Genomic DNA, 27,448 nt, shown 5'->3' with positions numbered 1-27,448 from the left:
GTAATAATGTTACCAAATTGAATGCTGAAAAACTACGACATAGCTTTAAACCACTGGGTGGCAGTACCACACACCTTCAACTAGAGCCTTGCTTGAAAAGCAACCAGAGAAGAAGAAGAACCTGACGGTTTAGTTCCTGCTTGCATAAAGTCAAGAGAATACACTGTCCGGGTTGTTGTTTTTCTTATCTTTGAGCTAGCTGTTGTTTCTTTTTATTTCGACCAACATGTTCAAAGGTTTAGGGACGTGGTTGGGTTTGGAGAACCCGACGTACACGAAGACCTCAGATGACAAAGAAAACCTAAGCGTGCAACAGGAAGAAAAGGTGGTGGAAGCACAGAACGAGGTAAACAAACAGCAGCCAGCTGACCAGGATGGAGAACCAGAGGCGAACCTGGAAAACCTGGAGCACAGCAAAGGACTGGGAGGTGAGAGAGAGCTATTTTCCCTATATTTATCCTGGCTCTTTTTTTTGTGAAGTGGTTTTATTTAACCTCCAGAATTTGGTTTCCTTATTCAGCATCACCCCCTGGCTGGGTTAACTCCTCAAGAATGTATGTAAAGAAGGCATATAGGGGTGACTTAGCTGTCTTCTGCTATATTTATTTGTGATATAGCGATGTTTTTAAGAACAGATGCTGATTGTTAACCATGCTATCCCCTCTTCTTCTTCCTCCATCTGAAGATTACATCTTCAGTTTTGCCTCCAGTGCCACCAAGAAGATTTCTGACTCAGTTGTAGAGACAGCTCAGACCATCAAGAAGACTGTGGAAGAAGGAAAGATTGATGGCATCATAGACAAGGCATGTTGCTCCTGTCATTTGTTTGACAAGTTCAGCAGCATTTTGAAGCCATTTCTGGGTTCATATGTTGACAACGCGACACAACATGACAGTATTCCATTAGAAATGTTGCCCCCTAGACTTTTACACCAAATGATAAGTCATTTGCTCCATTTAAAGTATACTCCTGGGTGTTAATGTGTGTGTGCTACACTTGTGTATTTTCAGACTTTCCTAGGAGACTTCCAAAAGGAGCAAGAGAAGTTTGTCCAAGAGAAGAAAGCAAAAAAATCTGGTAAAACCTGAAGGGAAAGAAACTGGTTTACAATAAACAGTCAATTAGGGTCATCTCTCTGAAATGATTTTTTTTTCCGTTTAAGAAGCTTGTTTTACAAGACAAACTACCTCCCAGTCAAGTTAAATACTTTGCATGTCATGAGCTATTACAGGAAACACTACACTACACTGAGAAAATGTGGAAAAGTAAAGTGTCAGTAAAGTAACCGTGAAAAGTGAAACCATGCCACTTTTCCACAGTAGGCAGAAGTTAAAGCTAAATCCAGCAGGAACACACAGTGATCTATGCAGAGTATCAGCACAGCTTTATTGGACTGATGAGGATTTATAGTTTTCATAGCTACTTAATGTGATACTCCTTCTAAAACGTGTCTGCAAAAGTGCAAACTTTTTGCTGCCGCATTTGCCAGAAGAAGAACTTCCTGCGAGCATAATATGATCTTTTTAAATACACTTAAATCAGTCAACCAAACTTTGTAGCACCTTAAATACAGGCTAGTGCAACTCAAAGTGCTTTACAGGGGACTGACAAACTGCTAAAGCTCAGGACAGAACACGTATAAATAGTAAAACATTTGGAGGTCAATACATGTGAAAAATAGAAACGATAAAACCAGCAAACTAGAAAGAACTGAAAGTAAAAATGTGAGGCACATCATTAGTGACTCTGTTCTTGCTGTATATAAAAAGTTGGTCACACCATTGCAGGATATCAAATTAAAATAATAATGATGATCATGATATTATCAGCTCATATTACTTGTTGGCCAAGCAGCTTCTTTTACCACAGATCTAGGTGTGTATGTGTGTTTGCAAAAAAAATCTCTGAAGCCCACCTCTGTTTGATGGTCTTGTGTACTTTGTGTCAATGTGAATTTTTACAGCACATGACTGAAGGTGTGTGTCTGTGTGTGTCTTTATCCTGGAATGTTGTTTGTGTCTAGAAGCAGCGGTGCCTCCCTGGGTTGGCTACAACGAGGAGGAGACGATCCAGCAACAGATCCTTGCTCTGTCAGCTGTAAGCAAAGACATAACTATATGAACGTGCTAATATTTCTGTGGCTGTCTGTGTTTAATACACACTTCTGATTATCACTGGAATAATTAGCCCTTTTAGTAGAAACTGAGCTCTCCGGCTGCTGATTCTAGGACAAGAGGAACTTTTTACGGGACCCTCCCGCTGGTGTTCAGTTCCACTTCGACATGGAGCACATGTATCCTCTGGCTGCTGTGATGCTGGAGGAAGACCAACTCCTCAACCGCATGCGCTTCGACCTGGTTCCCAAACAGTCAGTAGTCTTCCAGCATTGTGTGTGTGTGTGTGTGGCTGTATGCATGTGTGTGTACACAGTATACTTTTCACTATTATGTGCCTGTTTCTACAAGTGTGTCAACAGGACAGTTGCTCTAACCCGTGAAACCATCATTAAGATGATATCACAGAAAGGATGGTGACGTGTTTGTGTTTGGTTTGACAGCGTGAAGGAGGAGGTGTTCTGGAGGAATTATTTCTACCGGGTGTCTCTGATCAAGCAGTCGGCTCAGCTCACAGCACTGGCAGCCCAGCAGCAGCAGCAGCAGGACAGCGAAGACAGAGGGGCCGGTGTTTCACCTGAGGACGTCGTCTTAACAGGTCACACTCCCACCTGTGCTTTGACAACATCAGAGACACTCTGCAGGGTCATTTCACCTGTTACATCAACTGCTGCATTTGTTTCTGCATAGTTTTGTGTATCTGTACGTATACCTCTCAAGGGTGGAGGATGTCAAATGTGCTTCACCCACCTGAGTGTCTGCTTTGGATCGGTGTTACTCCAACAGTGTACTTCAGTAACCAGATGCATGAAACTCTGTGGAGATTCCCTAACTCAAACCCGTCCACCTCATTATTATTCAGCTTGTCAGTGCAGTTAATGAAACTGCTACAGCTCATAACCTCTGGTACAAACCACAGACACGGCTGTTCATTTTAGGGGAAGGCCACGGTCCACGTGTTAAGATAGCAGCACATTGTGATTTGCATATGTAAAACTAAAGGCACCGTATTATTTCTTTGTAGACAATGTCAGACCAAAAACTCCACCAGTTTCCATCAGCGACATACAGAAGGTAAGACTGTGTGGGTGTCTACGCACGTCTTGGTATTTTCCGACGTCATTCTACACTTTAAGCGAGAGTCGTACAGTGAAATGCTCTTTCAGTCCTGTTTGTGTCGTTGCCAGCCACCTCAAGAAGAAGAGGAGGAGATGTCAACGAGTCCTGGAGTGTCAGAGTTTGTGAGCGACGCTTTCGACTCGACGGCCATTAACCAGGAGGACCTGAGGAAAGAGATGGAGCAGCTGGTGCTGGATAAAAAGGAGAGCATCCCCTCTCCTGATGGTTGGTTTTACAAGAGATTCCATAGACTCTTCAGCTCACATCACACAGCTGAACTTATTGCTTACTGAACTTATTCAGCCAGTTTGGATGTTGGAAGACACCATTCTTCCAAAATCTTATATCTTATTAATTCTTTTTCTTTACATCCAGATGAGTCAGCTGACTGGGAGAAGGAGCTGCAGCAGGAGCTTCAGGAGTACGAGGTGGTGACTGAGTCAGACAATAAAGACGACCAGTGGGATCAAGAGATCGAGAAGATGCTTCAGGCTGATGACAGCTAGACGCCTGCTGAGTGTCTGTCTCCCGTACAGGCAGTGATCTGGATCCCAGGATGGATGAACAGTGATGAAAAGTGACCAGTGATGCACAAGGGGATGAACTCTCACATCCTCTGCCCCACCCTACTGTGATTACTACATTGTAAACATTCTCCTGTTCCTAATGAAGGCATAGATCCGGTTATGGAGAGAGTGTGTCACCTCTGCTGGAGGCGGTGGTTATGTTCAGGCGTGTTAGTGAAGTACTACTTCATTGCTCCTTCCTAAATTAGTTTTATCGACTTGGTTTCCCTTCTTTTCTCTGCTAGAGGGCGCTCCAACCATGAGTTTTATAACGGAGAGGGTTCGTTGGAAATCACAGATCTGTATCAAATTATCTTTGTTTCCACTGCTGCTTTGTGATGGGCTGTAAAGTCTTAGTGTAGTTATAGTACAGTAAAGTCAAATGTAAAGTTCCAGTTATGTAAATAAAAAGGATTCTAACACTATACTTAACTTCAAGTTGCATTCCCCGCTTATTACACCCGCTCATCAATTTACACTTTGTAACACATTTTGACAAATTTCTGTTCACATCTCCTTTACTTTGTTTTCACTGTAACTGAAATACTGTATATTTTCTGTTTTATCAGTCACCCTGTAATAAATATTTATATGTTATTATGAACAACATACATCATGTTTGGACATCGTGGTGGGCGTAAAGGCCAGGGAAACTAGCTGTGAAACTGATAGAAAATAAGTATTTAAACATGTCATGTGATAGGATACATATACAGTAGAGACCACATCAAAAATCTCTAATATTTTCATGTGAAAATGGAAATAATCAAAGAGTTTGAGGCTTCAAATATTTTGACATCAGTGAGCAAATGGGGTCCTGACCAACTTAACTTCTTTGTAGTAAAGGTCAGATTTCCTTGAGTTGCGTCCCTTCCACTGAAGCGTGTGTTCAGATGGCACTCAGGTGGATTTAATCTGCTCATCAGAGGCTCGTTCAGCTAACTGAACTGGCAGCCAGTGTTCGCCTGCTGGTATGTGTGTGTAATCAAGCAGCTACGTAATTAGAACAAAATAATGTTGCATTATGTTGAAAGACATAAAGTGAGGTGCACTTTGACAGACCACAGATACCACAGTGTACATCCTCCAACGTGATCTCACAGTTTAATAAACAGCTCTTCAACAAAGTTTCAACAAAACACTGAACTTGTCATGAGCATTGGATTTATTCTAGGACTGTTGTATTCGATTGCATTAGTTTTAGCTAGTACCTAATAAACTGAAAACTGAGTGTATATATTGAAAGTATATTCTTTCATAATTTATATAGAATTTATACAACCTTTTAAAGGCTAGCATTGCAGAAATAAGTACAGATTTGTAGAGATCCTTCATGTGCACTTTTTGCTACATGTGTAGTTATTTTGCTTATGGTATGTATATAAACACCAGATAAGACAAATAACACAAATAAATGAGCAGTTCAACAAAGCGTGTGTGTGGCAAGGGGAACCTTTTTACATACAGTACCCGATCCAGACAAAAGTTCTGAATATTTTCCTTGTAGTTTACATCACATTTGATCATGAGATGCTGTTTTTAAGTACAGTAATGTTAATATAAAGGAATAGTTATATCTGTCTGAGATACAAGGTTACAGTCCGCAGCAGCTGGTCAGCTAAACTCAGCATAAAGACTGGAAACCTGCTTGTCTGACTTTGCCCAATGGTCTAATTCAGATCCATGCCTCTCTTTAGTCATTTGAATTTCATTTCTGGAACACACTGATGTTTTAGAGGTCCAAGACATCAGTTGTGTAATTGCAGTATCCCATGGTTCCAGCTATTGCTACTGAGAAGTAGCACTATGTTCACCCCTTCGTTTCAGGTACAGTCCACGCCCATACAACCTCAAATTTGAATGAATGTACTCTGAATGTGAGGTGGATGGAAGGCTGATTGCAGAGGTGGACGAGAAGAAAGTCATCCGAGAGAGTGAGTAAGTACGTGAGGAATGATGGAAAGGAGCCCTGGATGTTTTGGTAGTAGAAAGTCTATAATCATGGGAAATACACATAGACACGTAGCTCTGCTTGTTCCAACCAGACAGCCAGACTTGTCTCTGCATGTTCCTTACATTTTTGTAGGAGAGTGGTGGAAACAGATGGTACGCTGTCTGAAGCGTCGACACTACTCCCACCTCAATGAGGATTCTAAAATGAATTGGAGAATAAATAGTCATTTGCAAGTGGCAATCAATACAAGGATCAATACACCTTTGTGTGCTTTCTTTCTTTGTCCTGGGTTTCAGGTGTGTGTGCGCCCGCACATAATGTGAACAACAGTCAGCTTAAGGCACAGACTAATTCTCAGTGCTGCACAGTGCGTTCTCTCTTTGTTTTGTCTCTCTTTTTCACACACACACACACACACACACACACACACACACACACACACACACACACACACACACACACACACACACACACACACACACACACACACACACGTCACTCCCATCATGACATCACAGCCAGGGTCCACCAGCTGGTCTCTGGCTGGACACACAGTTGTCACCATGGTGACAAAGCCCTGCAGATGAGGACCCATGTGTGTGGTTTATTGCTTGTGTGTGATGTTGGTTTAACAATCTTTTAATAATGCATAAAGGCAGGCCTTTGTGTGTGTGCTTCAGTGTGTGTCTGTGTGTGTGTGGGTGTGCGTGTGTGTGTGTGTGTGTGTGTCTAACCCGCATAGCCTGCAGATTTCCTTGTCTCTATTCCAGACAAAGAGGCAGTATTTAGAGAGATGAGAGATAGTCATGTTGAAAGACTGTCTCAAACAATGAAACACATCACAGATCCTGTGTTTCATATGAAGTATGTAATTATGCTGTTAGGACAAATCCTCCACCCAATTAACCACCCAATCAGCGTTTTTGTTTTTCTAAATTTGAGCATTTTATCTTACAGCATACCCTGCCTGCTGTCTGTAGGCTGCCTACACACAGGGAAGTTAAGCAAAGGGAAAATATAGGGACGAGAGGGTGTGAGAAGCGTGAACAAGGGAGACTTTGAAGGGGCTGAAAAGGAGCTGCATGTTTGCTCAGACTACCTGCCACTCATTTAAAATCCTTTGTTACCAGTAGCTCCGAAAACTGTGTAGAGAGGAATTTTGGCATCTTTCTCCACAGCAGGTTGAATACTGGAGCGTAAATACAGAACACAGTGTAATAAGAGATGTCAGAAGCCACAAGGCGAAGAAAAGACACTGGAAACATTATACCTACAGATACCAAGGAGGGGCATGGTAATTTGAATTTTATAAGCTTCTGAATGCCTGCTTGTACAATTTAACCTCTACTGAATATATAGTGATGACATTTAAATGTCTAACAGTGACATATTTTACTCTGAAAACATTTAATTTGAATTACCTTGTTACACAAGTTGATTTCAAGTTTTGTCATTTCAAAAACTTTTTTTTTTTTTTCCGAGTTCAAAAACTCAAACCGAAAATCCAAGTGTTGAGGATTTCCTGTTACTCATCTCTACTTCTTGTTCTTGGATCATGTGACTGACGTGACTGATTTCATTCAAGGCTGACTGCATATCAACTTGTTTTGAATTTTTTTTTGTGTGAATTTTACTAGTTCCTTTTAAGAAACCAGATCCTGAGTGATACGTCTGGCTCTGTAGGTGCTCCAGTGTAGCTGACTTAGCCTTGTGGTGCTGAGTGGGTAGCGTACAGTCAGCTGCAGCTGCTCCATTAGAACAGTGAGAGTGAACCAAAACAGTTACTGACATTACAAAGCTCCATAAAGTCGAGGGTAACTGCAGAGTCTGATGATACTTACCTGTGATTATTCTCAACTAGTGACCTCTTTCACTAACAAGTGGTCATGTAACAGTCAATAGTCAAGGTTTTTGAAACAACTTGAAAGTACTAGAAATTTCACTGAGGAGAATTCAAAGAACAAAAATTCACATTTACCTGTATTTAAAGTTCAACATCAAGTATTTGTAGTTAAATTTCACAATTAGTTGCTTATTATATTATATTATATTATTTGTATAGATGATTAGGAGCACCAAACCTACTGGTGTCACATTTAGTTTTAAGCCAGTAAGCATGAAATAGGTCCTCTGTGGTTTCAGATGTGAGAGACTTTGAGACTTCCTACCTACGATGAAGCCAGTGCTCACACGCATACCTCTGGAACCAGATGCATGAATTGAAAGGACTAAAAGTGTAGAGCTGATCTAAACCCCTGTAAAACTGCTTTTTCATGGGGAATGTTGGCCTTTTGTGTTCATGACAGTCCTGTAAAGTCACTGAAACCGTAGTGGATGTAGTCCTGAGACTCAAAAGGCTCTGAGACCATTGTTGCTGAATTTAATGAGAAAGGGGCTCCATTCTCACAGGCATGCAGTATGGTATGTGTTTGAGTACGTCCTCAGTAAGACTGATGTTTGAAGGATTTTGAGATTGGGCTTGAGAATTTAAGAACATTACATTAGGTTAAGGTGACAGTTAGGGTTAAAGCCAAAGTTCAGATACAGAAATGGGGTAGGAGTTGACATCAAGGTGTTGCATTTTGTGAAATGCATTGTGGTTTTTCATTGTAAGCCCTTGTAAGTGCAATAATGCCAACACTTTTTTCAGAATACAGTGTGTTTATTGTTAATACCTTGGGTATTGAGTAGTGTCTTATCCTGAGGTGTGTTTTCCCTCACTGTGCACCTTATATACACAGTTACTATTTGTCCTGAACAACACATGTGGGCTTGAGGGATTGAAGAGCATTTGCTTTTGGATATTATCCTTTAGAGGTAACTAGTGGGAAACCATAATAACAGGATGTTATTAAGTAACTGAATCACAAGTGCTGAGTTTTATTTCCTGTCAGGCTGACATTCGTGCATTTTGACCACTATGTCACATGATAGACCAGAAAATAATTTTCTTCAAGTTCAAACTGTCACAGATTCTTTTGACCATATTTGGAGCCTTTGACAGGAGATAGCGTTACACACTCAGGGGCCAGCACACAAGTATGCAGACACTGTTCGCTGCTGGCAAGCACGCACATACATTTTCTGCTCTACTGCACTTTGCCTTGTTGGCACCAAGTCCAACAGTTTACCTATTGAGGAAGGACCCAGACACCAACACAGTCTGCTGTGGTTATATACATGAAGATTGATGATAGATAAGTAACTTGTGTAGGCTTGAGCTTGTCTGCTGACTCCCACTCTGACTCTTGCTGCTGCTTTTCATGTGTTTTTTCGTTCTCTCGATTCCGCCTCACCTTTTCATCAACTCCGTTTTTCTCTGCTCTCACTGTCTCTGTCCCTCCTCACCTTCACAGCAGATATTTTGGGTCACAAATTTACTGTCACTTTTGTCTGTGCCCGTATTCATTGTGTGAACTGGGGGGGGGGGTGGGGGGGGGGGGGTGGATCCAAAGCACACCTGTCAACACACTGGGATCTTTATTACTCAAACCCACGCAGTCCAACTGTCAAATCTTGCCCCAGACATGCACACAAACATAAACGCATATACGCACGCGCATACACACACACACATTCAACCACTCGTGCAGAAAGTTGAACAGAGGAGAGCTGCCAGATAATGCTGTGGTTTAAACATTAACTTTATCACCTGCAGCTGCAGGATATTTTTTGTGTACAGTAGAATACAAATGTCTGTACAGATTATTCAAACTATATTTACTGAGCAAAACTAAAAGAAGGATACTTATTTGGATAAAATACAAACACAATGCAGTGGACAGTAAGCTTTTGCACATGAACCAACGTACATACATACAAAAGCTGTAGAGTTGATCTTTGTAAAAGCTGAACTCATAATCTCTCAGTCGATAGTTACAGGAAATGGTGTGCCAGGTGTTAGAAGCATTTTAGTTGTTAGAGTGATGTTAGAGGCTTGATTCTAATCTTGTATCATTTATGCTCAGCTTTACAGATGCCTAATTACAAACCCTGTTATGGATCTCAAACTTCACCTAAGGGCTTTATGTCTCCCAGACAATGGTTTTTCGACACGATCCGTCCTTTTTCTTACAGTGAAACTGCTTTCTGTGGTAACAGCTGAAACCTTTATGCGTACCAGCTGCCTGTGGCACTGAAGTAGTACAGTCCTAACACTCTCTAGATTGCTAATATCAATGTCACAGAAAGATTAAAATGAAAACAAAATACATCATGCACTGGGTCACTGTTAAGTCCTTTTGAGATAACCAAGATAACATGTTCCTCTGTGGATAGACCCAGAGATAGGGCCAGAGTTGACAAGGCTCCCAAAGTGTCCAGGCACTTAAGGAGAACTTATTTGAGAACTTATGCAATTTCCTGACTTGAAGTGTAACTTAATCCAAGGCCTGAACACCTAACACACCTGACCACAATGAATAATATTCATCCAATAAATGATATGGGTTTTGTAAGATGTAATAGAAAGGCCTAGCATGATGAGGAGTCATTGGTCAGTAACAGTAACGTTAAATGAATAAATTATGTAATGCAGAGGTTTGTCAGCTTCTTGGAATGAGGACTGCCTTTGGAAAGTGCCGCAACTGACTGTACTTTCATTTAACCCACGCAGCCCCTCCTGTGTGCTCCCAGATCCAGATACAGTCATCAGATACTGGCTTCCTGTTTAACTAGAGAGAGAGAGAAAAAAAACAAAAAAACAAACACATGCACTACATTTTTCATGAAGTGAAGTCACAGTTTGGTTAAATAAAGAACTAAATAAAGAATTGAACCAAGGAGCAAGTCGTTAGGTGCATATATAAAGCAAATTAACATCTGATGTGTTTGACTCAGGTGTTGGGTTTAATATTACCCATACACTGGGTTATTTCCTGTCTCAATGCTTAGCTACTTTTATATTTACTATTATTATTCTTATATAATGTTATTATTATTATATTTATAATTATCTATAGTTATTATTGTTATAATTAATAATAATAATAATAATAATAATAATTGAAAATGTACCACTCCACACACATGCCTGACATCCCACCCCTCTGCAGATAAAAACACCACTTCATAACAGACTCAGGGACAGCTTTTACAACAGGGCAATAGCCCTGATCAATGCTAACAAATAGCCTCACTTAATCTGGTTAGCCACCTTTCCGACAGCAGGTCATGTGCAATAAACAATATCTTTGTCTTTGTATATATTTTACATACTGTATATTTCTATCCTGGATATATTTATTTTATTTTATTTTATTTTATTATTTTATTCTACTTTTTCTATTTTACTTTTTTTATTCTGCACTGTGATTGTATGTCTTCTTTTGCACTGATGTGGGACAGTACCTCAATTTTGTTGTACTTTTGTACAAAGTATGATTGTGCAATGACAATAAATATTTATCTTATCTTCTTAAAGACTAGAAATCACAAACACTGCATTAAAGCACATCTTTGTATGAAAAAAAAATAAAATGAAAATTTTAACAATCCTTCAGCAAATGTTCAAAAAAACATTTAAAGACACACCCTGGGCGGGACCAACTGTTGTCTTCAGAATGTCAGAAATGAGGATCTCATCCCTGAGGAACAGCTGAATGGTCTCTGCATTTTGTAAATACTCGGCTCTGTTCAGTCAGTGTAGCAATGTAACTGACATAAGTAAAGGTTATTTTGAAATGGTTTTTAGAAATATTTTTATAGTTAATATTACTTTAATGTTGGTAGTCAGCAACGTTAAAACACAGATTTCATTGTTTGGAAGCTCCTATTCATGAATACACAGGATGTGAAGCAAAATTTAGCTACTTAGCCAGATGATAAACGCTTCACACACTGTTCACAATTTCAAAATAAAATTTCAATCTTCTCACTGTAGTTGAGTGATGTATTGTGAAAGTCTTGAGCGGAAGTTGCTCTCCCTTCATTGTAGCTTTCCTGAGCAGCTCTGCTCTGACTCACTCCTCTGTCGCGCGGACGGTCGCACCACTCGCGGAGAGTCTGTGTGGCGGCTGTGATCAACGCATCAGCCCGGCGCCTTTCTTTCTTCAGACTTTACTTTTTTTTTTAAATAGAAAAAAATATCCTCAGACGTCCGGAGTGTGTTTCAGACGTCAGAAATGACCTGAAAAACAGCAAGCGAACACGTGTGAAGTTTATTTCTCCTTCTGGTTAACCTAAGTCGCTTTATGTGGCTGACTGAATTTGGAAGTCCATCTCAGGCTTGAGCATCAGAAAGTCTACAGACAGGAAAACTACTCAAGGTAAGACTGCGTGACTTCCACACCCTTAGTCAAAAATAGCGTTAATAACGTTATATTGCTATGGAAACTCTTTACACTTACAATAATAATAAGAAGAAGAAGAAGGAGAAGAAGAAGTATTATTATTATTATATTATTATATTATTATTATTATTATTATTATTATTATTATTATTATTATTATTATTATGGTATCAGGATTAAATAATTGTTTCTTTTTGGAAAAAAAAAGATTTGATGTCAGTATACCGAAGAATAGAGGGGTAATAATAAATTACACAAATTACATGTTACATACTGTACACACTATTTTCCAGGTATGAATTTTTTACCCTCTCAATTGTTCGTGTTACAGCGTTTGGGTTCATACTGATATTTAAACGCAGGCATGAAAGCAGGTGGCAGGACTTTCATTGCTCAGCCTTGCTCTCTGTACAGCGTTAGTATGCGGTTTCCTGACTGTGCCAATAGGTGCGCAATCAAAAGACTTCACTCAGTTAAAAAAAAAAACGGTGTAAAAAACATTTAAAATGCACAATGCCCCGGTAGCATTTGTAAGTCAGCCTATACAGATCAGAGAAACATATGATGTTTGATACTGAAAGTGGGCAAATGACAATGATTTTTTTCTGTATGCTTCATCCCTTGAAATGCAAATATTGCACTGGATGTGTGACTCATTACAGTACGGAAGATGATTAGGGTAGAAAAAAACAGAAACGAAAAGATAAGAAAATTAAAACTGATTTTTTCTCAGTTTTAATTTTCTTTTCTACACGTGGCCCTAATCCTCTTCTGTTACAGAAACCCCATTATGCTGACTTAATTTTTCATAATGAGGAAAAGAAAGCACCTGATGCCAAACTGAACCTGGTAACCAACACTTAAGGCTACAGTGGTGGTAGTGGTGGTAGTGGTGGTGGTTGGGGTGGTGGGGCGGTGGGATCAGGCCTAATAATGTTTTAGCTTGTGGCTGTGGATGTCTGTGTGCGTGTTGTTTTATTGATTTATTCATAGCCCTGAAGGAAATATCTGCAGCTTTCCACCTGCTCCTCCAATTTCCTCACTGAGGACATCAAGATACAGATAAAGGAGCCCGTAGACACGCACACGCAGACATGCACACTGCATCACTATGGTGCTATCACAAAGAATGCAAGGTCCTAATAGAAATATAGCCTAGGGAGCATTCCACATCAGCCATATTACTTCTATCTTCCACTTCAACTTGAAATGTTTCTGCACAAAGGATGTGGCTCTCACAGTTGTTATTTTAGTGTTTGTAGTGTCTGCTAAGATAAAAAAAAAAAGTCCAGCTATTATGAATACTTTCAATTAGATGTCACCAGTCTCACTTTCAGAAGTTTCCTTTTCAGCTGCTCAGTATATGACTGTAACCTGCCATTTTCACACACAAGTCCTGATATGCTTCTGTGACGTGCTGTAAATCAAAGAGCAGAGTGTCAGTTGCTTCTTGTATTGTAACTTGTATTGTAAAGTCTTATCTGTGGCCATGCTAGTACACACTGCGCAACATTGTAGCACAGTGCAGTCTACCCAGAGCAGCACATTTTGCAAAAAGACAAATGAGAAAGACAATTGAGGTCAGTGTCTTTCTTCAGACGAATAAGTGAGAAGGGTCTGTTTCCTGAACAGTTTCCTCATTGTGGCTGTGTTGTGTTTTACTTTACCTAACAACTGAATTAGTTCCTGTCCTTACTCTTGAAGGAAAACTCAAAGGAGCTGGAAAATAAACCCAGTAAATGAAAATATGGACATCATCAAGCTAAATTTACTCATGCTACAATTTGAAAACATAGTTCTTCAATGTGGTCTTCAGCCTCCGTTTCTTGCCTTTCATTTTAGGTGAGTGGGAGTTAGAGCTGTTTGTGTGTGTATGTCTTTTAACCATTGGCTTAAACAGCCTCCGAACCAGCCAGTGATCTTTGACCCTTATTCACGCTCAGTGTCACTTCAGCTCTGAGGCCTGACAACAAAGAGCAGCTTTTGTTCCCTGAATTACTCTTCTGTGCACATTCTTTGCTCCTTCTCTCTGCTGCTCGTAGAGGAGGGCAGTAAAATGCAGACTGAAATTCTTGCAGGACAAAATTAAAACTTCAAATTCAGCTTACTGTAAATGTGGATGCATGATGTGAACTTTCCTTGTCAGGTTTTGTAGCTGTACCTAAAATGTGCAGCTCTGTGCAGAGACACAGAAAATAAAGTTAATGAAATATACATATAATAAAACATACATATAGATAGAACTGATGATGAAATGACAATATTTTCAGGACAGAGAGTCACGGGAAATATGACATTCAGGTGTTTTAAAATTTTTTAGAAGCACAGGAAGCTGTATTTTAAAGGTACTTTATTGTACTGAAAACTGATATTGTATATCACAGGGTTTGAAAGTAAGACCTGAGGTACAGCTGCCGCTTAAAAGCCAAATCAAAGTCAAACCTGACAGTTACGTTTGTAGTAAAATCCAACCCAGTTTGGCCAACTGAACCCTGTGGCATGATATTAGAGGGCATGTGCCATGCTGCTCTGAAGCTGTACTTATGCACAGCAGTGTTTTGAGCTAAAAGCTAATATCAGCATGCTAACGTGCTCAGAGTGACAATACAAATATGCTGATCTTTAGCAGGTATTATATCTATCATGTTCACCATTTTATTGTTGCATGTTAGCATGATAGTGTGTTTTGCCACCAAAAATAAAGTATAGTTTTGCAGGTTATAAACCAAACAAACCACTGGACAAATTTTGACCAATGAGTCATTAGCATTTATCATCTGGGCACCATGGAAACCAAATGTCATGGCAGTCGGTCCAGTAGTTTTTGTGACATTTCCCCCCCAAAAAAACCCCAAATATTAACCTTGTGGCAACACTGAAGGAAAAGTCAGGGGATCACCAAAGTCCCTAGGCATCATCCTCTGAAGACCATGAACCTTCAAAATTTACCAGCAATACAGCCATAGCTGTTAATAAATTTAAGCCTGGACTGACCGCCTAATACTGCCACCAGTGTGGCTAAAGGTGAAGAGCAAAACACAGCACCTACATAAATCTTTAAACGGCTCATTTCTAAGGGGGGTCGATTCATTTCCCACTCTGTCTGTCACTTTTATCTACTGTCTGTGCTACACACATTTTTGGCTGCCACGTCAGCGTGTGGGGGGTCGAACAAGACTTGTAATGATGATTAATATAGCTGAGTGAGTCAGACCCATATATGATGCAGAAATGGGAAGACACAAGAAATTTTACTGGAAAACACAAAGCGACAGGCAGGGGCGGTTGCGGGGCCTATCTCGTTCACACATTCCACATGCATGGGTTGCTTGAGGATATGCATGCATTCACACATAAACACACACAGTATCAGGGCTATGTCATTCTGTATGTGTGTAGGAGGGACGTGTGCAGTAGAGCAACAAGTTTCAAGATGAGTGTGGGCTTGGTTCTGAAAAATGAGAAATGCTGAGTGTTAGTGTGTGAACAGTGTTCCAGTCTGTGCCTCTCACACACACACACACACACACACACACACACACACACACACACACACACACACACACCTTTTTATTCCAGTCTGTGTGTGTGCCTCTATCTCACAAGCATACACATGAGAGCTGGGAAGTGAAAGAAAAGGGGAAATTCTTGTGCTGAATTGATTCCTGTGCAGGGACAATAGAGAGGGTGTGGGGGTAGAGAGAGCGTTAGTTTACATGTCATGCCAATTCACCCAGTTGAAACACTGTGTACAAGCAGGAGAGTATAGATGGAACTAACTGTTCTGTTATCAAGTCCCCTACCACTTTATTGCATTATGGACTAATACACGCCCCACAGTCTGTGTTAAGTCTTGGGAAGTATTCATACAGGCCACACATTTGCTCTCATCCACACGCACAGAAGAGTCTTGTGTTGACAGTGGGAGCTGTTTTTGCCTCCTCTCAAACATGTCTAGAGAACTGAGCCTTCCACTGTGTGTTCACACTAGGTAGTTGTATGTGGGTTGGGTTGGGTTGACACTGGTTTACTGTTCCCCTCTATGAAGGTGGAAGTCTTCTCAAAAACAAATGCGAAGAGTCTCATTGTTGAGGTATGTGTGACCAGTACACCCAAAGCACGACAGTGTACTCCTGCTTTGGGCTGAATTTAGTGGGTTATCTTGTCTTTTTGGAATTTGAGACATTAAGACATTTGAAACTAAATGAAACTGCTCTGCTGAAATAGCTTAAATCATGCAACATTCAATTTTGAGACCCATACAAAAATTGTAGCAAAATAATGTTTTATTACTGGTGGTTTTAACTACAGTGTAGATTGACAGAGTCTGGGAAATTTCATTTTACTTTTTAACTCATTGGCCTGGAGAGGTTTTAAAATGATCACAAATTTAGTCAAAGCTAAATTAAGTGCAGAAAAGACTTTGGAAAGATCAGCTTTGACCAGTTGATTGAATTGATTCTAACGTGACTTTTGTGTCATATTCCTAAAAAAGAATCTTTCAGTTGTGGGTGGGTGTGGTTGTGAGCCAGCTTTACTCTCACCAAGTCCAAGACTGAACTCTCACTCGCACTCTCAAGTTGGCGCTTCACTGAGTGGGCATATATAACACATATATAATTTGACTTTTCATCGTACACTACAAACACTTCACACCATTCCTCCTCATGCCTTCAGTGTCAATCTAGAATTATTAAAAAGGGAAGTGCTCAAACCACAAAGTCATAGTGTGTGAAATAGGTTCCAGTTTCACTTTGCACACTTTAATTGAAGTGAAAGTATATCATATTTATTATAGTAAATTGACTGCATTTTTTATTGCCTGCACCAGGGACGTTATATTATCACTGCCTGTTTGTTTGTCAGTTAGTTAGTTTGTTGGTTTATTTGTGAGCACGATTACGCAAAAGCCTCCAAACCGCTTTGCACCAAACTTGGTTGAAGGATGGTGAGGATCCAGTCAAAATGGCAGATCCGGGAATGTTTTTATCACTTTCCTTAACATTGTGAAATTTTCGTCAGTTTCTCAGGAAATAATGTTTGGTATCTTGATATTAAAAAAAAACAAAATCAGACATATTTGTGGTGTAGACATCTGTAAGTTTGTGAATTAATCATTTAAGACTCACCTTCCACAGAATACATACAGTCGTATTTCTGAGCTGAGTTTGTCCTTCTTTAATGCAGCTTCACAGGAGGCTATTGTCAAAGCTGAGATTAATGCTGAACCTGAATGAATGAATTCTAAACCAAGATTAATCAGATCCTGAAAGCAAACTCAAGCAAAATTATAACTTGTTGTTTGGTATTGCTTAAGCATCCATCCCTGTTTGTTTGTTTGTTTGTTTGTGTGGGTGTGTGTGTTTACCAGTTTGTGCGTTGCTGTGTGGTTGTCCAAGTCTTAGGTCCATCTCGAGTATCAGGTGCGTGCTTCAGCATACACAGTTATAAATAGCCAGCTGACCCCCTGGACTGTGCAGTCTCTCTGTCTCTTTGAGTCTCTTTTTCTTGCTCTTGCTGTCGTTTTTGCTTTGTCTGTGGTTCAACTAGTTCCTGTCTGTCTTGTGATGTTGAGGACAACCTCAACTGCTTCGTTTCCCCTAAGAGAAACAGCATCTTCATCTCTTTCCACACTGTATCGCATGCTGTTTTGGGCAACATGTAACATTTGAAAGTCTGTGTGTTGAAAACTGTCTGCAATGAGTTTGCATATTCGGTAGAAATTGAAAATAACTGTAATGTGTGTGTGCGTATTTGTGGCTTACTGACACATCTGTGTGGTAACACGATTCCCACTCAGTCTAGTATGATGCTGTTGGTGTTTTTCAGGGACCCTTAGATTGAAATCTATTCTGCTCTGATGACATTAATGTCTCCTGTGTACCAAAATTGAAAACATTTTTTACTCTTTTCTTTGGAACAAGAAATATCTGCTTTCTACGTGTGCGTGTGCCAGTTAAAAGGGAAGACTGTTTCCACTGATAACAGCGTAGAAAAGTCCCTGTGTGTATTTTGAGCCTGAACTCATTTGTATTCACTGATAAGCGAGCATAGATAACAAAGCGGGGGTCTGGATTAGAATACTATCATTAAAACAACTTCTTTTTTAATGCTGTTTCTAGGTATTTCTAGATATTTTTGTTTTATATTGGATCTGTTTCTACACATAGACAGAATGTAAGAGCTATTATTGTGTTTCACTGAAATCTGCTTTTTACAGTCATAAACTGGCCACGAATGCACTCTGTGCTTTTTCATTTAATCCTGCACTTAACCAGCATCTAGTTTCCGTATTGGAGTTTCTAATTTCCAGAAATAAATTTTAGATTTATTGCGCTTGTGCAACTGCATTTGACTGTTTGTGTTTACCTGTAGCAGTTCTTACCAATGGAGCCCCGACTGACAGAGAGTCTGAAGGCTGTGTTCATCTTGATCATCCTCATCTCCAAAGGTAAAATAACTAAATTAGAAACATCTTATCCTAACTTAAATACCTCTTTTATCCTCATGTTTATTCTTACAACCGTGTTCCTATACACTGTTCTGCCTCTATATGTGGTATATTTTGTTATGTGTAGAGATATTCAAGGATTCAAAAAAAAAAAAAAACATATGATAGAAAGTTTAAACAAACACAGCAGGCAGCATTTGTTGTGTACATTGGCATGTTTGGGAAGTGACTTCAAACTGCGTTTACTTCTCTTCATGGGCATTAGGCAACTAAGGAAAGGAAGGGAGGGAAATATTTTACAGACACATGAGGAAAATCCAAATTGCCACCAATGCAGTTTCACTTGTACAAAGAGATGTCTGAGGGTCAATATCCTGAAGCAAGGCAGTATGGGCTGGGCAGTATGGAAAAAAGCAAAGTTCAAGCCACCTTTTGTCAGTGTGTGCCTCTTTGGTTTCTTTCAGGTTCAAGTGAAAATGATCAGGAATTGAAATTTTGTGGCACCTGGAGCCACGTTAAGGGCTCCCTGTCCCTGAACGTCAAACTCTCCCCAGGCTGTAATGGACTCTCAGTCTCAGCCAATAAGAGCTTTCTGTCCATCGAAGGGCAGATCACAGCTCAGTGCGCGCGGTCTGAGGTGATTCGCCTCTATGGACTTGATTCAGAGGGGCAAAGTAAATTCTGTCTGCACTGGGAACCATTGCTGGACCAGTTGAAGCTGCAGGTAAATCAGTAAAAGGAGGATTGTTTTTGCAATGGAGAAGTTCATTGTTCTGTTTTATTGAAATTTATTTAAATTTGCATCTTAATTTTCTCTTGGCAGCTTCAGTATCACCTCTGAAAGTGAAACACAGATGTGTTATACTAAAACGCATGTATGTGAAATGTGTATGATTCATAATGCTACCAAGTGAAAACGTGTACAGTATGTACTGTGTATGCTACAGTAGCTTATTTGAATTCTTTCTTGAAGAGCTTAATAAGGGTTGCTGATTTTTGTTTTGTCTCATGTTGCACAGGTTGGAGGAAAGAACCTTACTCTGTGCTGGCCTGCCGGCCTACAGGGCTCCTGCTGTACTGATCTGTCTCTTGGCCCCAACGAACCCGAAGCACTCTATGGCATCACCGGTGGCTCAATCAGTACAGATGTCATCACCCATAAAACACACACAGGCTTCAAGTTCAATGGAACGTCCATCGAGTGCAGTAAGGAGGAATGGATGTTATCTACTATATAACTGGCAACAACAAATTACCTTTAAAATAAAACGTCTCAAAATCCAAGGACGATACTAAAGGACTGTAGAATCTGATACCTGTTTAAGTGTCACAGTTTAGAGTTAAGCTTGTTAAATTCAAAACAGCTTTATGTACTTACTCTTATTTTGTGTTTGTTTTTTGCAGAGGAGTTATGTAAGCAAGCGAGCCGTGGATCCACCCAAGTCATCATGTAATTTCCTTTCAGTTTTTTATCAACAGTCGTGCTGAAGTAGCATGGCAGGGCGTTTTAGTCTGAATGACTTTGTCTCACTTGCACATGAACTTTGGCCGTAGGCGGGAAGCTATACCCTATATCATGTTTAGCGAAGGAGTTACAAAGATGCTTTCTTTAAATGATCCCTTGAACCCACAGTTTTAACTGATTATCCTGATGGTGTGTGTTAATGTCTGTGTCCAGGTCTGAAGACACCACAGGGAGTGCTCAATATGCCTGCGCCCCCATGTTTGAGGTGGATATGAAGGAGGATTCCAGAGGCTACAACGTCACATCACCTGTAAGAAAAACACACAAAAGAGAGTTAAAACGGGAACTAGAACTTAAAGAAACATGTAAGATGAAAGTTAAATGAAATTCTCAATGAATTCCATGAAAAGACCAAATCCAGCAGTGTGTTAGTCTGTCTAGTGAGTATTTACAACAACAGAATTGTGGATCAGTTCAAAATAAACCAGTGTCTGTGCTCATTATTAAGAATTATCATGCCACTCAGTGCCACAGTGTGGCTCACTGGCATCTTTAGTTGTTGAACAACAGTTAAGCCTTATGGCACCGAGGAATTAGATGGATCAGGCTTTGGATACACAGACAATAGTCGTTAGTAGGATCAGTTGATGGCTGGTTCTGCTCTTTGAGATTTGATGACAACAAGAGAAATTTAGAATAACACTGGTCTTACCCTTCCTTCTATTGTTGACAGCATAGTCTACACAGCACACATCGGAAATATTATGACCACAATGGTTTTGTCTTGTCTCCGTATTTTAGCTGCATATTCAAGAATTCATCTAATACAGCAGTGCTCACACAAAGCATTTCACAGGCAGTGATTCATAAATCTGATTATGTCTTAGTAGTGACTTTAGTGAGTGGACTTCTTCTCTTCTGAGACTTTACTCAATTTTGAATCAGGGGTTTACTTTATAGCACGTTTTCAAACAAGCCAGTGAATATCTATTCAAGTTGAATGTGGTGGTGCTTTAGTTCAGAAAAAAAGTAGGTGAGAGTTTAGCCACATGAAAGTACTTGATAGCAGCATTTTACTGACAAGTAGAGAGGATAGATGTTGAAAGCTGACATTTTTCCTCCAAACTACCTTAAAATAGGGCCATTTTTGTGAGCACCCAGCAATCTACATGCAGTCTACTCATTACAGCTGTGCACAACCTGGGGTTGCGATGCACACTCACAAGCAGGGAGTAGCAGGGTGGTACAAGTCCTGTCAACGACTTAACTCAGAATTTGTAAATGTGAAAATGACATTGTTCCTACATCCTGTAATTAACTGAATAATTGGGAATAGACACTTACTCTCATGGATTATCCTGGAAAAAAAAAATTACCCAAACCCCAGTGGGCTGTCTCTAATTGTCTGTATGTTTTTTTTCTTCAGGCTACTAAAGGTGTATCTGAAAAGTCCACCACCACTGTCTATCTCCCTCCTGCTCTAGAACAAGCTGCAAAAAACACAAGCAAAGTAGTCTGCACATTCTTCAAAAGCAACTCCCTGTTCCAGGTAAGGCTCTGTTTGCTCTCAGTCAACACCGGCGGCTGAGAAAAGAAGTCAGCATGACCTCACACACCTGCCTGTCCGCCATTTTTCTTGATCCAAGCTTAGACTGTGAATCAAAGCTTTGTTCCTACTCACAGTAATGCTAAAAGCCTAATACTCTTGCCCTTCTGTGTGTAAATATGTTTTATATATGCTGTATTATATGAGGGAAAGGTAACGATGTGGGTGCGTTTTCCAGGGGGGTCAGAAGAAGAACAGGATTCTCAGTGATGTGGTGGGAATCACTGTGGAGAACGAGATCATCACTGATCTGTCTGAGCCGATCAAGATTGGCTTTCACCATGATGCCATACCTGTAAGTTTGTGCACGTTTGTCCGTATCGGGATGATGTGTGTGCAATTTGTATTGCCTAAATCTATTCTTTCAAATTCTACTGTGAAATATTTTTCTTCTGAATTCAAAATTAGTATTTGACAAGTATTTGACGCTACACACAATGAATGGAATGCTTTTGGTTAACTAATCAAGGGAAAATAATTGTTTGTCCCTGTCTCTCTCACTTACTGTTGAAAGCGTTCTTTCCTTAAATGTCGCAGAGCCCAGACAGTACATGTACATGTCACTGACCACAAAAACTTGTGAAATGTCGGTTAGCTGCAGATGCTGCTAAAAAACCAATATGCTTCTTTTCAGTTCCATGACGTGTGCTTCAAGCTGTCTGTCACGTCAATACAGAGAACAGCAGAAACCACTTGGTTTCTTTTCTTACCTCACATTTTGCAATAACAGATGGTTCTTATATGTGCATTTTCTCTGCAGTGCAGTCACGTGAACTCACAGTTTAGTGTCACACCTGATCTGTATTTTTGAATCCGTTTGGGATTTGGACCACCTGCAGTGATGTGGTGACATGCAGAGAGCTAGTTTTTACATGCAGGACAAAAGTAATGACTGGAACTATGTATAGTGCCAGCTGTTTCAGTCACTGTTAAATCAAAGAACGCAGAGGTAACTTTGGTCATATGAATAAAAAAACTGCAGCACCTAAAGGGGGTATGATTACAGCTCTTGTCCTTCTCTCCTCTTTATTTCAGAAAATGTATTCGAGGAAATGTGTTTCATGGGACACAAGGACAGGTTGGAACCCTTTAGCACCAACATTATAAACAGCATTATGTCAACATTAATATGTGTTTCCCTGTTTCTCTACTGTAGCTCCCACAGATGATAATTAAATATGTTTAAATCAGCAATGTCTGTGTGCAGATCCATTGCAGGTCAGTTGGTTGGCAGATGGATGTGAAACACAACAGATAGGAGAGGAGCACACAGAGTGCCTCTGTAACCATCTGACTTACTTCTCTGTGCTGGTGGTGAGTAATTCTGCAATGCAGGAAACAAAGCAATGAAACAGAAAGAAAGAAATATGATGCAGAGAAATGTAGAGTACGAAATTATCCAACAATATTACAAGAGCCAACACTGATTATTCATCTTGATACATCTATCGTTTTACACACATATAGACACTACTACATCTTTCAATTAATTGTTAAGAAACACACAATATACATACAGATAGAAATATATACGCTCATATTTTGGTTTATGAAGACCATGTTGCTCTTCTCGCTGCTCTGTGTCCCATGACAGCAACTGGAGCCTCGACCAGTGCGCCACCTCCTGGCTCTGACCACCATTACATCTATGGGCTGCCTTGTGTCTGTGATCAGCTGTGTCGCTCTCATCATCTTCCTCTGCAGGAAGAGGCAATGCTCCTTTTTACAGGCTGATTTAGTCCAAAGTATCAAAAAAAATACAGGTTATTTTTAACAGTTAGGTTACAGCTCATTTCCATTGCATTCTCCCTCTGGCAGATCTAAGGAGCAGTCCAAACCCATCCACCTGGGCTTAGCTGTGTCTCTCGCCCTTCTCAATCTGCTCTTCTTCTTCACTGCGGTCCTGGCCAACGTCGGAGGAGAACATTTGTGCACCTGGGTGGGGGCACTCCTCCACTACACCCTGCTCAGCTCCTTTGCTTGGATGGGCATAGAAGTTTTCCACACCTTCTGGTTGGTGTACATTATTTTCAGCCCCTCACCAAAGCCCTATGTGTGGAACCTGGCCGGCTTCGGTGAGTGTGTGGATGATACGTTTGTAATAAATGTCCTTTATGGCACATTAAGGTGAACGTGACAATCACCTTATGACCTTTCAAAATTTGTTTCCAGTTCTCCCTGCTCTTCCTGTGATCATCCTGGCTGCAATAGGTGATATTTATGGACTGAGAGAGGTCGTGCCAAGTGACGATGCGTCCAACCCTTATCTGATGTAAGCATGATTGTTTGGCTAAAGATACTTCCTGTGGTGAGGCATATGCAGTAAAGCCAAGATAGTAAATAAGCAAAAGCAAGTAGATTACAAAGTTGCACGCCCCGTGTTTGAACAGCGTACACAGCCCTTCAGTAATTTGAAGATTATTCTGGTATTTTATTTGTCCTTTCTGGGATTATTCGCTTTTTCTCCTCTAAGTGTATTTGGTGTTTCCAGGTGCTGGATGAAAAACACAGAAAAGGCCTGGCTGGGGCACTATTTCACCACCATGACGTTTCTGGTCATCCTGGTGTTCTCGGGCATCGTGATGCTCCTCCTGGTCTACTGGCAGATCCGCACCAGGGACGCATGGAAGCAGAATCGTGTGGCTTTTCTCAGCATCTGGGGACTCAGCTGCCTCTTTGGAACAACTTGGGGTCTGACCTTCCTGGACTTTGGACCCTTCTCTGACTTCATTCTTTTCCTCTCCTGCATCCTCAACTCTTTTCAAGGTCTGTGCTTATGACACACTATTCCAGTACAGATAGACCTCAGTCAGTCCAGTTTGCATTTGGGGTTTATTTTTTGTTGTTACACTCAGCTTTGTGAGCACCCAGAGCTTTGCTGTCAGCTTCTGTCAACTTGTGTGGACTATTTTGTATTTTTGTAATGAAGGATGAGAAGCCACGTTTGTGTAACTCTTTCTGCATTATTACCACCTTCACAGAAGGTTCAACTATATACAGTCAGTCCTTGGACAGAGGTATTTCCAGTGTTGGCTCAGAGATTGGTGACTGTGTATTTGGAGCCAGCTGTCCATTGTATCAGTGTGGGAATGAGACAATGGCCATGGTTAATCACAGCCTTGTGTTACTGGTGCCTATCAGAAGAAAAGCTGCTTCCTCTCACATACATCACACTTGTTTTCGATTCGATTGCTGCACATTTAATGACACACAAACATTTAAACTCATCATCTGACATACAATGACTAAATGCTAACAGTAAGTTCTCTCCTCAGGCTTCCTCATAATGCTGCGGTTCTACATGCTGAAGTGGATGCAGAAACAAACTGGTGGCTCTCCTTTCGGCAGCAACAGCACTGGATCTACCAGGCAACACATGCTACAGGCCCAGGAGAAGAGTTAAATGGACTGAAAAGGGTGTGGTACATAAAAAGTGGAAAAATCTGCAGCAGACGACCTCTTTACTACAGCCTGAGACATTGTAGATTCACTCTTTCTTTAGTTGAAATTCTGTCAGTAACCGCTTGGAAACTGGTGCATTAAACGTAACTGAAGAGTGAATTTCAAAGTGACCCCAGCAAGCTGTGAAAAAAACTCAGCACACATCATTCTTCTGGTATCCTTTGGTATTAAACATCACAGACCAGCTGAATTGGTAAACACAAGCGCACTGACAGTCAGGTCAGCACTTCTATCACTAGACATTAGCAGCAGTTTATCAAGTTAAATGCTCTTAAAATACTCTATCAGCCTTTCTGGAGGGATCAAATTGTGTTTGATGATCATCTCATGAAGTGAAGAGTTGTTCAGATGCATTGTGTAAATAATTACTTTTATTTAAAGCTACAGTATGCAAGTTCTGGAAATCAAGCCAGTGCTAGCCCGAGACTCAGCTAATGCAGGAGCTTTCTGGCCTGTGAGTCCCCTTCAACAATGTCTCCCAGCAGCTAATAATGGCTTCTCGGACTGGTTTTAAGTGGGAGTCTCACTCTGTAAGGGAATATCTCTGCACTGCTGCCAGGCTGTCCCATAATCTGGTCACAGAAAGCTGTGACAGCACCTCCACATTAAGCTTGGAAGCATATTTCAATTAAAAATACTGGGGGAAAAAAAGTTGCATACTGAAGCTGTAATTTTAGCTACATATGAGCTCTCACAGTTATAAAACAAATGGATGGAGATTAGTTAAATATAATTAGAACAGCTGGAAGAATTTTAACCCCATCCACACGTCAGTCAAAACAGGTTAAAAAAAATTACTTGATTTCTTGGTTCTTCTTCTCTGGGGCAGTGGAGAGGAACTGATAAAATTACTCAGGAACTGATGATACAGGCCTGGAGCCTGTATCTGTAGACTAAAACCTAGACTGGCTCTAGTTATAGAAGGGAACAAATTTAAAGTTAAGCTTCATTTCCAGATAGGGAAACTTGGGGAAGTTGAATGATTCCATATTACTGTGCTGTCCATATTACTGTGATTTGCATTATTATTTCTATTAAGAAAAACTATATATAATTATTGAAGCTCTCCTTTGAACCTTAGATAAGCTTTTTATTTTAAATTTTGTAGAGTATGCTTTTATTTTATGGCTAAGTCTTTTACAGTAGCACTTTCTGTCTTTAAGATGTACTTATAGAACCTCAGTGATTTCTTTTGTTTTGACTTTTGTATTGTTCCAATATGCATAAGAGAAGATATTTTTAGATATTTCATTTACAGTATAAATAAAATAATGTTTTATGATGGAAGACATCAGAATGGCTCCATAGTTTCTCGGTACTGTATTTTTTTTACCTTCAATTAAAATTTACTTTAACTATGATGATTATCAGGTCTTCATCTTCAAAATGGACCAAATACATTTAAATTCAGTCTTAGTTCAAGCTACACCATTCAGCCACCACATTAAAACTTTGGTTTAAATGTTGTTAATCATGTTGGGTGTATAATTGGCTGGTACAATGTGTTTTTTTTTTTTTCATTTTAAAGTAGAAATGTAAAATACCTGCCTATATAATTTTAGTCAATATGACATTTCTTTCATCTCCAGGAGAGCCCACAGTGGAGTTTTTAGATGTGATTTTTGCACTGTTTTATTTTCTAAAGTGTAATTTTATGTTACTTGGGTCATTGTGTATATTTGAGTTTTTATGGATGTATTTGGAGTTTTAATAAAAAACAAAGAGCTATGGCTGTGTGTATGTCTACATGTGTGCAGCAGTGCACAGAAAGCACATTCAAGGCTTGCTGCTGTTTTCCTGCTCTGTCATCCCTCCTTCTTATCTGTTCCTGTGTGTTTCCTCCCTCGAGGCCTTAGATTTGTTTTTCTCCTCACAAACATGCTGCTTGTTTGCCGTTGAAATTCTCAGTGTCTCTGCAACCTGTGCCTACAGCTTTTCCTCCCATGATCATAATAGACAGTGCCGTCTTGGAAGTAGTTGGCTTAACGATCCTTGGGGAAAAAAATGGCCTATTTTTACTCTCCTACTTTATCTATAGTGCCACCCAGTGCAGACGTGCCATGTCATAGTGAGATAAAGATGGCCTCAGACCACAACCAGAGGTGTACTGTTTAGCATAAGGGAAATCCCACCAACATTACCAGCAAAGTTATTGTATATTCACAGAAAGCATTACATGGTACTTTGGTGTTTTTTGTATTTGCTACCTGTTACGCATTGAAACCTATGACAATGAATGGGGCCTGTACTTCATGAAGCCATGCCAGCACTGTGCTGTGTGTCTACTTCTGTGTGTGCACGTAAATCAGTTTAACTGACATAACAATGGCACATACTGTCCTCTCTGCCCCATGCTCCTAGCAGGACTGCTCTAATTACTCGTCTGTTCTTCACACACCAGCAGGAGCCAGGTTTAATGG

The 27,448-nt window shown here is 40.2% G+C and overlaps 2 protein-coding genes and 1 long non-coding RNA gene across 4 annotated transcripts; 2 read left to right on the top strand and 1 right to left on the bottom strand.

Moving 5' to 3' along the window:
* Positions 1-123: 123 nt before the first annotated feature.
* LOC121180754 (synapse-associated protein 1-like) lies at positions 124-4,657 on the top strand. Of its 2 annotated transcripts, none has more exons than XM_041036403.1 (9): positions 124-428; positions 686-804; positions 1,012-1,078; positions 2,028-2,098; positions 2,230-2,369; positions 2,559-2,713; positions 3,140-3,189; positions 3,303-3,459; positions 3,610-4,657. In XM_041036403.1, the coding sequence occupies exons 1-9, from the start codon at positions 227-229 to the stop codon at positions 3,738-3,740; spliced, it is 1,092 nt and encodes a 363-aa protein (XP_040892337.1). In that variant the 5' UTR covers positions 124-226; the 3' UTR covers positions 3,741-4,657. The 2 variants fall into 2 exon arrangements, with proteins under 2 accessions (XP_040892337.1, XP_040892329.1); XM_041036395.1 differs by having other exon boundaries at positions 2,025-2,098; positions 3,610-4,656.
* Positions 4,658-11,775: 7,118 nt separating this feature from the next.
* On the bottom strand, positions 11,776-17,389 carry LOC121180778. Its single transcript, XR_005893963.1, has 3 exons — positions 17,174-17,389; positions 14,153-14,220; positions 11,776-11,881 (listed from the first exon to the last, which is right to left on the bottom strand). It is a non-coding gene; the product is annotated as an uncharacterized LOC121180778 (long non-coding RNA).
* On the top strand, positions 11,826-26,758 carry LOC121180734 (adhesion G protein-coupled receptor G3-like). The gene is made up of 15 exons (XM_041036362.1): positions 11,826-12,020; positions 18,420-18,495; positions 18,960-19,219; positions 19,515-19,701; positions 19,900-19,945; positions 20,174-20,270; positions 21,387-21,509; positions 21,745-21,861; positions 22,602-22,644; positions 22,774-22,880; positions 23,161-23,276; positions 23,385-23,641; positions 23,739-23,838; positions 24,058-24,332; positions 24,842-26,758. Exons 2-15 carry the CDS (start codon positions 18,432-18,434, stop codon positions 24,967-24,969), a joined length of 1,920 nt encoding a protein of 639 aa, XP_040892296.1. The 5' UTR covers positions 11,826-12,020; positions 18,420-18,431; the 3' UTR covers positions 24,970-26,758.
* The last annotated feature ends 690 nt before the right edge of the window (positions 26,759-27,448 follow it).

The sequence above is a fragment of the Toxotes jaculatrix genome, chromosome 1 (genome assembly GCF_017976425.1).
Source record: "Toxotes jaculatrix isolate fToxJac2 chromosome 1, fToxJac2.pri, whole genome shotgun sequence".
Taxonomy (NCBI): Eukaryota; Metazoa; Chordata; class Actinopteri; family Toxotidae; genus Toxotes; species Toxotes jaculatrix.
Note: the sequence above shows the minus strand (reverse complement) of the source record. Positions and strands in the feature narration are given on the sequence as shown.

Bases quoted from the DNA above. Each gene is read 5' to 3' on its own strand.
- LOC121180734 (XM_041036362.1), top strand. From the start codon at position 18,432: ATGGAGCCCCGACTGACAGAGAGTCTGAAGGCTGTGTTCATCTTGATC. The intron at 19,946-20,173 runs GTAATTTCCTTT...GTCTGTGTCCAG, and splicing joins GGATCCACCCAAGTCATCAT to GTCTGAAGACACCACAGGGA. The intron at 21,510-21,744 runs GTAAGGCTCTGT...TGCGTTTTCCAG, and splicing joins AAAGCAACTCCCTGTTCCAG to GGGGGTCAGAAGAAGAACAG.
- LOC121180754 (XM_041036395.1), top strand. From the start codon at position 227: ATGTTCAAAGGTTTAGGGACGTGGTTGGGTTTGGAGAACCCGACGTAC. The intron at 429-685 runs GTGAGAGAGAGC...CTCCATCTGAAG, and splicing joins GCACAGCAAAGGACTGGGAG to ATTACATCTTCAGTTTTGCC. The intron at 2,099-2,229 runs GTAAGCAAAGAC...TGCTGATTCTAG, and splicing joins AGATCCTTGCTCTGTCAGCT to GACAAGAGGAACTTTTTACG.